Source organism: Schistocerca cancellata, chromosome 4, assembly GCF_023864275.1.
Source record: "Schistocerca cancellata isolate TAMUIC-IGC-003103 chromosome 4, iqSchCanc2.1, whole genome shotgun sequence".
NCBI classification, from domain to species: Eukaryota; Metazoa; Arthropoda; class Insecta; order Orthoptera; family Acrididae; genus Schistocerca; species Schistocerca cancellata.
The window spans coordinates 527,097,936-527,111,075 of NC_064629.1; the positions used below are offsets into that span (position 1 = coordinate 527,097,936).

The window sequence follows — 13,140 nt, forward strand, 5'->3', positions numbered from 1 at the left end:
ACTTGCCAAAAACATTTGATCGTGTAGTTCACAGTATTTTCTTCAGAATTTCAAATATAGTGGTATCAGAGCTGTTGTTGGTAACTGATTTTCATCCTGTGTAACTAAATGGATGCCGAATAATGCATTAAGAAACTTGGGGTTCACACAATGAAACAGCATCTTCAGAAAGGGGAATAAACACCACAGGTGTACAACAGGAATTAATATTGTGTCTACTCTTGTTCTTGTTATATATAAATAATCTTCCATTATATATCCAAGAACCAGAAACAGTTATCTTTGCTGATAAATCAGGTATTGTAATCAAAACTAATAACTACAATACACAAAAATATTTTTTTTAAAAAAAAAAAAAGATTAATAACTGGTTATCTGCAAATGTATTGTCATTGAATTTTTATGAAACTCAATACACGCGATTCAGTGCTGCACAATCATGACAATGCCTTTAGAATAATGCTCAAGGACGAATTAATGAATGAAATAGAGTATTCTAAATTCTTAGGGGTTTATAGTGATAAGAACCTGAACTTTAAGTCACATGTTACAGATCATCTTCAGTGTTTAAGCTCTGCAACTACTTCATTATGAATAACATCAAATTTTGGAGATGAAAGTTTCAAAAATTGGGTGGCTTTTCCAGTTTCATTCACTAATGTATAGTGGCATCATATTTAGGGATAACTTGTCATTGAGGAAGAAAGTGTTTGTTGCACATAAGTGAGTAATAAAGGTAATATGTTGTATCCACTCAAGAATCTCTTATAGACAGCTCTTTAAACTGTTGTACATACTGAGAACTACTTTACACTTGCTCCCTTATGAAGTTAATTGTCAACAATCAGTCACAGTATGAAAACATCAGTAACATTGATAAATATAACATGAGAAGGAGAAATGATTCACCTTATCCATCACTCACCAGTAGTCTGACATGGAAAGTAGTGAGATATTGAGTCATAAAAATCTTTGACTGTCTACCCAGTGATGCAAAGAATTTAATGGATAATAAAATTAACTTCAAACACAAACTGAAGTAATATTTCCATGTAAACTCTAAAAAATCTGTATTAAGGTAATACATAAAGTGATGCAAAAGTTGATGTGGAAGTATGTGTACCTGGGCAAGAGATGTAGAACATGTCAGTGTGCTGTCTTCCTCTCACATTATCACAGGGGAAGTCTACTTCATTAAAAGTGTTTGGAGGATCACTTCACCCAAAGTGAAATGTGGTACCACTCCTGAACACACTGTAGTGGTGTACAGAATGGTATATGGTAGACAAATTGAAGAATGTAGTAGGCATGTGGGACTGTGTTTTGGAATGTTGCACCATTGGGCAAGGGTAATGAACTAGTAAACACATTCTATTCTTGAAATGCAGTGCTACTAGTTTTCTTAGGTTAAGGATACAGTTTAACTTCAGCAAGTCTAGTTAAAAATCAATCACATGACTGGAAACTTGAAAATTTAGCATCTGTTTTTCACAAAATTTACACCATTAATTTTTTAAAATGATTAGAAATACAAATTTAAAAGGCTGTCATGCTATGTGCCTGAAGACAAAGCCTTACTACTTGGAAATTTCCTGTTTAAAAAGTGGTGACTGAGGAGCTTTTTGACTGGAATGTTCACTTTTGCAAAAACTCCAACAGTTTCTTTCCAAAATGATCTTTCCTAGTTTTCTTCTTTTGACTTTATTTAAGCTTCTAGCAAATGATTGTCTCTGCTGAGAACAGCAGCATTTTCCCAGTGGTGAGCAGAAAGCTTCTTTGATGTAAGGTGTTTGCCAACATCATTTTATTTTCCCACCTAAGTCAGTAATTACAAAATAGTCAGAACATTGATTTCGACCTTTCGTGGGCATTCATAATTGTCTGGCCCATACTTGAGAATACTACAGACAGAAGCACCAATGTATCGGGTGATCAAAAAGTCAGTATAAATTTGAAAACTTAATAAACCACGGAATAATGTAGATAGAGAGGTAAAAATTGACACACATTCTTGGAATGACATGAGGTTTTATTAGAACAAAAAAAATAAAAAATAAAAAAAATTTCACAAAATGTCTGACAGATGGTGCTGGACAGCAAAACGTCGGTGATTGCGCATGACAATCGTGTATAAAAGGAGCTTTAATGAGAGAGAGAATCAGATGCACCAGCAATCACAACATGTTGATGTTACCTGAAAAGGTGCTTTTAGTGAAGCTGTATTATCAGAATGGGGAATGTGCTAGTTCAGCGTTATGATCCTATCACCATAGGAAGGGGATTCGAACAGGTAAAGGTCCATTGACAAATGCAGCTGTGGCGAGAATGATTTTGAAGTTCGAAGCCACGGGTTGTTTAAACGATAGACCCCATAGTGGCCGACCGAGCACAAGGTGTAATGCTGCTGAGGCAGTTCAGGAAGAAATGGAGACTGTAGCAGGTTCGTCTATGCACGGGGAAGTCAGCGCTCATGCAGTCGCATGTCGCTCCGACATTCCATACACTACTGTTTGGTTGGCACTTAGGCGTACCCTCCGACCCTATCCGTACAAAATCCATCGGCATCATGAACTGTTAACTGGCGATTTAGTGAAGCTGAGGGCATTTGCAGTGTGGGCGTTTCAAAAAATGGCGGAAGATGACGATTGGTTGAGTAACGTGTTGTGGACCGACGAAGCTCATTTCACACTCTGAGGGTCTGTCAATGCCCTCAACTGCAGAATTTGGGCTACTGAAAATCCTAGAACTGTCGTGGAAACTCCATTGTACGACAAGAAAGTCACGGTGTTGATTGGATTTACCACACCTACTGTTATCGGGCCTTTTTTATTCAAGGAAATGCGTGATTCTGGTTTTGTAACTGCTACCATGACGGGTGAGAGGTACGCCGATATGTTACAGAATCGCATCATCCCCAGCCTGGCTGATAAACACCTGCTGGAACGTACAATGTTTATGCAGGATGGCGCCCCACCCCATATTGCTAGATGTGCGCAAGATCTCTTGCGCGCATCGTTTGGTGATGATCATGTGCTCAGCCGCCACTTCTGTCATGCTTGGCCTCCCAGGTCCCCAGACCTCAGTCCATGTGATTATTGGCTTTGGGGTTACCTGATGTCGCAAGTGTATCGTGATCGACCGACATCTCTATGGATGCTGAAAGACGACATCCGACGCCAATGCCTCACCATAACTCCGGACATGCTTTACAGTGTTGTTCATAACATTATTCCTCGACTACAGCTATTGTTGAGGAGTGATGGTGGACATATTGAGCATTTCCTGTAAAAAACATCATCTTTGCTTTGTCTTTCTTTGTTATGCTAATTATTGCAATTCTGATCAGATGAAGGGCCATCTGCTGGACATTTTTTGAACTTTTGTATTTTGTTTGTTCTAATAAAGCCCCATGTCATTCCAAGCATGTGTGTCAATATGTACCTCTCTATCTACCTTATTCCGTGATTTATTCAGTTTTCAAATTTATACTGACTTTTTGATCACCTGGTACTTCGCATAGAAGAACAATTGAAAACAACTCTATTCACATGTGAGGGGAAATAGTTTTGGCGTGGTTGAAATTCTTTGACAGGTTTCATTTTCCAGTTGCTATAGTGAAGACTGCAGAGTGCTTCTGTGTAGCATAGTGGGTTGTGAAAATTTCAGTTCCAGTGAAGTTTTGCACCTTGATTAACTTATCAGAATTGTGATCACTTCACTTCCACTAAGTAGCAGAATGCACTTGTTTCAGCTTTCTGTCCAGATATGTTATAAGTTCTGAAGTCTAGAACTGATACTACAATTTGTTTTCAGGTTAAGGATCTTATTTTTAATCTACACATGATTCTCTCTGATACTGTAAAAATGAAAGAATTTCAAGAAGATCCAGAGATGTTGTTGGATTTGATGTACCGTATAGCAAAAGGGTACCAAAATTCACCAGATTTGCGGCTTACTTGGCTTGCAAATATGGCTCAAAAACACATGGAGGTGAGCTCTAGACTATAGGATTGTATGCATACCTTATTTGTAAGTTATCAATAGCTGAGAGAATCTGTTTACCTCTCACCATTTAAGGTGGAATACAAAATGGCACATGAGCACATAAATATTAGAGACAAAAAATGGTTTGCTTTGGCATTTGAGCTCTGTTTTGTTAAGAGTAGGAAGCAGAACAAGATTTTAAAAAATCTGAAGTAGTCATTGCTCCTTTTTATGTGCCTCTCTGTCATTGTGTACTTTATCTTGAGAGTAAATTGTAGTCTATGCACAGATTTTTATTAGGTATTATCGTTTTAATAAAAACACACAGACACACTATATATATATATATATATATATATATATATATATATATATATGATTACAAAAACCACTGTTTTTAATTTATTGTTTCTATCCTAGAATTTCTATTAATACACCAGCGTTGTAATAATTATTTCTAGGTCAGATTACTTCACATAAGTGCTTATGATAAAATTGAGTCAGCCCATTTTCCCCTTGTCAGCCTCATCCATTTTCCTTCTGTGATCAACTTCCCAGGTTTTTTTATGTTTGTGGTACTTGGAACTATTTTCCCAGCAGCAATAGCCATAGCAGAATGATAAAATCAGGAATTTAATGTATGCTATTGCAGCTTAGATCCTGTCTAGGCAACCACAGATCACATCTCAAAGCCATGTTATGCTCTTATGGGAGATAAGAGATAATATACGAATTGTATAGTATGTAGCAGTTGTTAAGCTCCAATTTCTTTGTTAAAAACTCTAACATTTTCTTTAATCAGTGTATTGTAATTCCCTTGTCAGTTTCTCTGAACTTAGTGTAGCATATATAGGATTTGTAAAATTTTTATGATAACATTATTTTGATCTAATGCAAATGTAATGTCCTTTTCAGCGCAATAACCACACAGAGGCAGCAATGTGCCTTGTGCACAGTGCTGCACTGGTATCAGAATATCTTCATATGCTTGAAGATCTGCCACACTTGCCACCGGGTGCTGTAGGATTGGAAGGAATAACACCCAATGTACTGGAAGAGAGTGCTGTCTCAGATGATGTATTGAGTCCAGAGGAAGAAGGTGTATGTCTTGGGAAAGATTTTACTGAAAGTGGACTAGTTGGGTTGTTAGAACATGCTGCAAACTCATTTCATACGGTACAGTATATGTGTTGTATATGATGTATGTAATATGTATTCAACTTATTTGTTTCAAATGCAAAGGAAAAAATATTATTTACATGTTGATTGAGATTCAGAAGTATTATTCTTGTAGTTTGCAATCTAACCTCATAAATACTGATATTCATTCACCTGTAAGTTAATTAAATATTAGTTTCATACATTATCATCATAATGAAAATAGAATCTGCATTGCTATTTTTTTTGTGTATAGTTACTATTACACTTGAACATAATACTTTTTGGAACAAAATGAACAAAACAAAACTGCTTATTGTTAACAGGCCAAAAATGACTTTAGTTTTGTATGGACTTCTGAACAATAATTTTAGTGGGTGCTTTAGAACTGTATGTATAGTAAATTATTTCTTATATCTACATGATTTATCTGTCATTCATTGTCTATTGTTTCTTAACAAATAAAGCAGATGTGCAATTTTTGAATCTTAGTGATTAGAAGATTAGCTGTAGATTTCCTCAGCCCAGATATGAGGACAGTGTGGCAAATGTGGCATGGTGGCCACCATAACTTTTCTATATAGCACTAATTTCTTAATAATCAGATAAGAAAACAAACTGTTTAGATGAGTAATCAAATGTAGGCACCTTTCTGCCTAACCTGTCACAGATGTCTTCTTATGTCAGTCTCCTGTTCTTTGGGCCCTAACAACAGGGCACTGATGTACTAAGACATGTATTGGAACTATGAAATAGTGCATTGATAATAACTAGGCACTAGCCGAAATCTAGATTTGCTTTAATAAAACCTGAAATGGTGGAGAACAGCAATCTGTTGAGGAACAGGTTGCCGTGTTCCATCATTTTGAAGGACTTCATACTCAGCCATATTATTATTAGTCGTGTGAGTATATAATTGGAATCTTTGGTCTTCATGCATATACAAGGGAAGCATTAAAAAAGTATTTAGGAAATGGAAAATAAGTAATAAACACACTTACAGAAAATCTTGACTGTTGTTTCAGGTGTGTGTTTCATTAAAAAGGCATTTGCATCTTTATTGTCAAGTATGTGGAATGTAAGAAAATTCTATTACATCAAAGAAGTATTTGTCACAAATGTATGTTTTGTCTTTCAGGCTGGCATGTATGAAGCGATGAATGATGTGTACAAAATTCTGTTGCCTATTGCAGAAGCAAATAGAGATTACAAAAAACTGTCAAATATTCATGGGTTAGTATAGACTTTTGACTGTATGTATGAGAGAAATCTATAAGCCAACAGAATCAAAACTTCAATTAGCTAACTTAGCAAACACTTTTTAACATACATTGTTAAGTAATGTAAGTTTCTTGTAGATTATTTCTTTTGTCTCATTCCACCAAATCCCCTACAATCACTCATTTATACATCTTTCAACCATAAGTGATTGTATTACATTTCTCTGTCACGCATTCAGCATAACTTTATTTCTGATAGTGATCAAATTCCTGATCCATGAAAATGTGTCACTGAGTAGTGGTGAGAAAGGGGGGGGGGGGGGGGGGGGAGATTGGAGGGAGAGGGGGCGGGGAGGGAGGGAGGGAGGGAGAGAGAGAGAGAGAGAGAGAGAGAGAGAGAGAGAGAGAGAGAGAGAGTAGCAAGAAACTCCCAAAATCTTGTGCAATAGAAAAGACCCTCTATGAGTCGCTATAAAAGTTAACAAGTCTCTATGAAAATGGAGCACTTTCATCACATATTCAAATGAAGCCATCATCTTGCTGACAAAGAAAAGCTGAATATAAACAAACATGACAGTAAAAACACCTGAGCAAGAAGTGTTAAATAAATTTGAAAGCAAACTCTCCCAGCTGCTTATTCATCAAGTAGCTCTGAAATGGTGAATGGTAAAGTGATAAATTGACATACAAAATTGTTTCACTGAAGAGGATTCTGCTGTAATTATCTATTTCAATTGTCAGAGACTTAAAAGTGGCAAATATATAGGCCGATAACACTGGAACTTGGGAAAAAGATTATATGTATCACATAAAGGCTTCCTATTAAGATCTTGATTTTTTTTAAGTGAGTCAAGAAATACGTTGTTTCTCCCCCATGTACAAAAAATAAAAAATTGGGCTTATATGAAGGCATATTGGTAGTCTTCCTACACATGCACCATCCGAATACTAAATAAGAAGAGTTTAGAATAATATTGTTATACATTGTATCATGGGTTGCGGGGTAGAAATGTAGATATACACTGATCAGACAGAACATTATGACCACTGACCTACTATTGATATAAACTCATCCAGAAGATAGCAGCGTCACTTGGCGAGGAATGACTGCTAGTCAGTCGCACACCCAGTGCATGTAGTATCAGTGAGCATGCTGTCCGTGTACAGAATGTGGAAGGCGTGCGATCTGTCTGAGTTTGACTGAGGGCAGATTGTGACGTCCCAGAGGCTTGGCATGACCATTTCGGACACTGCACAAATTTTTGGGTGTTTGAGGAGTGCTGTGGTGAGTGTCTTCAACAGATGGTGAAACCATGTCCAGACGACGTTGGGTTGGGCAGCCACCCCTCATTACAAATGTTGTACGTCATGGGCTGGGCAGAGTGGTAAAACAGAACAGGTGGCAAATTGTGGCAGAATTAACATCAGACTTTAATGCTGGCTAGAGTACAAGAGTGTCTGAACACACAGTGCACTGATCATTCCTAATGATGGATCTCTGCAGCTGACGACCCATGAACATGCTAATGTCCACACCACATCATTGGCAACTACGACTGAAATGGGCATGTGACTACCAGTAGTGGACGTTGGTGCAGTGACACTGTTTCGCATGCTGTGATGAACCCCAATACCTTCTACATCATGCCATTGGGAGGATTCAAATCCATCACCATCCAGGGGAACAGCTCCTTGACATCTCTACTGTGGGTCAGAGAAAAACTGGCAGCGGGTCCATTATGCTCTGGGGTGGAGCTTGTGCAAGTCACCAGGATGGCCAAAGAGAATCGTACACTGGTTGCAGACCACGTACACCCCTTCATGCTAATCATGTTTCCTGACTGCAGTGGAATTTTTCAACAAGATAATGCACCATGTCACTTACCAGAAATGATTTGAGGAACACAGTGGCTAGTTTAAGTTGATGTGCTGACCTCTGATCTAACACATCTGGGATGTGATTGAATATGGCATCTGAGCTCATGCGCCCCCCCCCCCCTTCTGGAATTTACGGCAATTTGGTGAATTGTGTGCGCAGATGTAATGCCAACTCCGTCCAACAACCTACCAAGGCCTCATTGCTTCCATGCCACAACTTGTCTCTGTTGTGATCTATGCTAAAGGTGGACACACAGGCTAATACGTAGGTGTTCATCATGTTCTGGCCGATCAGTGTAGATGTACATGTACGTGAGGATCCCAAGGATGACTATGTTTTGTAGCCACATACAGAAATAACCAAAGTATCTGGTATCACAGGAAATGTTGCAATTGGGTTGTGTGAACTGATTGGCATCTCGGCAAAAGATTTCACGTGTAGAATATGTGACAGTTTTGTTGCTTCAACCTACACAAAGAGGATGATCTAATCATTGTAATTCATGTTTCCTGTTTTCCATAAATCATTCAAAGCCAGGGTTGTTCCTTATGTGTGTTCTTAGCTATCAACTGCAGCATACTCTCAGTACTGCATTTTTTGTAGACACATTTAAGTGCTGTTATATGACCTGTTACTGATATTCATTCATTCATCCATTGTATAAAATTTCGTGTGACTTTTTGCAGTTTCTGTATTCCCAAATCAAAGTTCTAAGATACAAAAGCTAAACAAAATTCAAAATAAGTTAAAATTAATGAAATAGAAATGTTAAACTGCCCTGTTATACATCACTTTAAGTGAACATGTCCACTGATAATCTCAATCTTTCAGGAAATTACATGATGCATTTACTAGAGTTGACCAGCTGCAGGGAAAGCGTGTTTTTGGAACATACTTCCGTGTTGGCTTCTATGGAACTAAATTTGGAGATCTGAATGGAGAAGAGTTTATCTATAAAGAACCAACATTAACAAAATTGCCTGAAATTTTTAGTCGGCTTGAGGTATGTATTTAATCAATGTAACAATGTGCATTGTCATTTCCCATTTTTATTTTATGAGTGTACACAAACGTGCCCTGTCCCCACTTTCTTCTTCTCAACAATACAAATTCATTGCCCATGTTGTCACATAAACTGTATATCACATTTTCTGGCTATAGATTTCAGCACCATTTCCTTGATCTTCAGCTTGGTCATTTGTTTTACTTCTTGATGTAAATGCTTTTTTGCCGTTTTGATATTAGTACATGTCCATATCTCTACAATGCGTGCATATTTAAGACATTGGTAAATGCCGTAATGCTGACTTTTCCTGTTAGTTGCATTTCTAGTCATAAACTTATCCATCTTGAAAAGCCAGAATGGCAACTGTGGAAGACGATCTCAACCTTTTCAGTTTCTGCCAGTCCCTATCCCTCATGAACCTGGTGCTGCAAAAACACCTATTCACAGCACAGCCACCCCAGAACAACCTCTATTCCCTCTGCAAGATAATGTTACTCTTCAGTCCTCACTACATACACATCATCTTCAAAATAGAAACCCTTGTACTTGAACACCTGCAGCAATACTGCAGACAGCACCTCCATAAATTGTCCAACCTGAGGGGATCCTACTCCCACCATGGGCATCACTATCCATTAAAACCCATCCTTCTCCCAGTGAACCCCCCATCGACCTCTCATAGCCCATACCCTACTTAGTTGACCACTTCAATTTACGACATCCTCCAAAACTCCCTCCCAGCACCCCACAAAACCCAGCACCCAGGCAAACCCAAAACATTCTTGTTAACCTCTTCACCACAGACATCAGTTGCACAGAAGTTTTACTCCTTTTCAGAGGTCGAACCTTCAGCCCTACCCCCCCTCCCCAAATTTAACCATGTTGAACTTATCAAAAGCCCACTCTCTTTCTCACAATCCCTATAGTGGAAACACTTCTTTGCCACCAATCCCCCAATCCCCCCCACCTAAGCACTCCCTGGTCAGATTTCAGGCATTCCTTACCTCCTTTCCCATTTCCCTTCCTAAGAGCACAAACCTTTCAGCAGGAGAAGAGACAGCCACACACAACATGAAAACAGATCCAGACCTAATCTTCCTCCCCACAGACAAAGGCTCCACCATTGTCATGATGAGTTGCAGTGACTACCTCATGGATGGCCCCCACCAATTGTCTGAGTCCTCTGCCTAAAAGCTCTGCCACAGTGATCCCATCCTGGAAGGCCAATGTAACCTACAGTCCCTACTGAAATCCATAGGCCCATCCCAGAACCTCATACCTGAGCCCCTCTCCCTCGTCTCCCCAATAACGCCCCACACATCTACCTTCTTTATGCACCCAAAAATCCACAAACCCAACAATCCTGTAAGCCCCACTGGCTATTGTGCACTCGCTAAAAGAATTTCCACTCTTGTTGATCAACACCTCTAACTATTGTGTGAAACATAGCCCCTATATCAAGGACACTAACCACTTCCTTCATGGACTTTCCATTATCCCCACCCCTTTACATCCTAGATCACTACTCGTCACTGTTGATGCCTCGTCCCTGTTCCGTGATTTCCCTGAATCACTCCAGGTAAATGCCATTATTGTTCCTTTGAAAGGGCACGGCCGATTTCCTTCCCTAATTAGATGAGATCGATGACCTCGCTGTCTGGTCTCCTCCCCCAAAACAACCCAACCCAATCATCCCTATACACCGACATCCCTCATGCCCATGGCCTTGTTGCTGTCGAACACTATCTCTCCCAACATCCTTCAGACTCCAAACCCAATACCTCATCGTTACACACCTTGCCATCTGTATTCTGACCCACAACCACGTTTCCTTTTAATGGAAGGCTTACAAACAAATCTGCAGCGCACCAACAGACACCTGCAGGGCACCGTCCTATGCCAACCTGTTTATGGGCCATCTAGAAGAAACCTTCTTAGTCTCCCAAAACTCCCAACCACTAACCTGGTTTAGGTCCATTAATGACATCTTCATGATCTGGACTTGAAGCCAAGACGGCATATCCACACTACTCCACAACCTCAACACCTTTCCTCATCCACGTAACCTGGTCCTACTCTACCCAGTGTGTCACCTCCCTGGACATTCACATCCACACCTCTGATGGCTCCATCCACGCCTCTGTCCACATTAAACCCACTAACCACCAACAGCACCTGCATATTGACAGCTGCCATCCCTTCCACAACAAAAAATACAGCCTGGCCACTGGGTACAACATACTTGCAGTGACAAGCGCCGTATGCTGAAGGCCTCACAAAGGCCTTCACAAACAGGCATTACCACCCAAACCTAGTCCACAAACAGATTTCCCATGACATATCCTCACACACCCGCAATCCTCCCACCACCCACAAAGAACACCCCCCCCCCCCCCCCCCTACAAAGGTGTCTCCCTCATTTGCCAGTATCACCTTTGACTGGAACAACTGAACCATATCCTTTGCCAGGACTTCGATTATCTGTCATCCTGCCCCAAAATGAGGGACATTCTACTGAAGTATCTGCGCTAGCAGAATAGAAATGCGAAAAACACAAGTCTGAAAGCAATTTATTGGACTCCCCAAAATGAAACAATAATACAATCTCCGAAAAACAACCAACTCAGTCTCAACTGTGGATTGACACAAATACAAAATAACTAATAATAATAATAATAATAATAATAATAATAATAATAGAAAAGACCCAACTCTTCACGGGGAGTGAACACAAACAATTCTACTACGTCAAGAGGTTCGTCAACTATACCAAGAGATCGGCAAGCTAAAAGAGGCATCTCGCCGTGGCTGCCAGGGCAGCAGCTCTGTATCCTTCCGAGCCATGCGTTGAACTGCCTTTTGCCAGCAGTGTGCCCTCATATAAAGCCCGTTGGCAGATTTATTTGCTGGAACTATATGCCATCAAATGCCTGGCATAGCAAAGTAGTTCCTAAGCTAGCTGCAACCTCTGGTGAAGCTGTTCTGCAAGCTCCACAAACAGGCAGCGGTCCATGGCAGCCATTGGTAGTGACGTGTTGTGTTGTGTTGTGTTGTGGCCGCTGATAAGTATTTGTATTGACAACACAGATGACGTAGGTTCTCCTGGTGAATATACACCCTGTGATGCAGGCATCTCGTGATGGTTGGACGTAAAGTGGGATGCCGATGCAGTAGGCCCTACGATGTCCGAAGTGGATGGCCACAGCACCTACTCCATCACAAGCTGTGAAAACAGCCATGTCATACAACAACTCTGCTGCAGACGCTACTTAGCATTTTGTCGGGCCCCAGAGCTGTGGGCAACAGGAGACCAGGTGTGGTTGCATGTGCGGGATCCACCTCCATGGGCTTAGGCCCCTCTGCCGGAGGGTCTACCTGAGGTGTGACAAGGGGCAATGGCAGAGGTGGCTGTCGGGCAGAGGAGCACTGTCATCCCCGAGGGCTGACAGCCCTGGAGGCAGCAGAGGAGCCGGCTGTGGACCACACCAGAGTTGAAGCTGGTTGGTATGCTTCCAGTAAACAGTGCCGTTGTCGAGGGTGACCGCCGCCATAGCGCGGCTGATGAACGGCAAGACCCTGGCAGAGACCCACTGGTAACGATGCCGGGTAAACACCATTGCCCAGACCGGATCCTGCAAAGAATAACCGGGCCGTCTCGAACGCGGAGGAGCTGGGTGGGGAGAAGATGGAAACAGGAGAGATAAGGGGGACCGATGAGGACAGCCGTGATGTTTTTCTGCTGGGGATGATCCATCTTGAACAGTGGAACAGTAGCAGGAAAGAAAGATGGTAAGAGCATTGTCCAGGGAGTGTTGGGGATGCAATTTCAACATCTGGGCTTTGAATGTCCGGACAAACTGTTCAGCTAATCCATTAGATGCAGGATGAAAGAG

The 13,140-nt window shown here is 40.6% G+C and overlaps 1 protein-coding gene across 1 annotated transcript in view; it reads left to right on the plus strand.

Annotated features, from left to right (window-relative positions):
* Positions 1-13,140, plus strand: part of LOC126183490 (dedicator of cytokinesis protein 7) — a 266,895-nt gene that overhangs the window by 207,842 nt on the left and 45,913 nt on the right. Inside the window, exons 31-34 of the mRNA XM_049925523.1 lie at positions 3,814-3,990; positions 4,900-5,160; positions 6,281-6,375; positions 9,073-9,244. Of these exons, the coding sequence (XP_049781480.1) occupies positions 3,814-3,990; positions 4,900-5,160; positions 6,281-6,375; positions 9,073-9,244 (705 nt within the window). The remainder of the gene's footprint in view (positions 1-3,813; positions 3,991-4,899; positions 5,161-6,280; positions 6,376-9,072; positions 9,245-13,140) is intronic.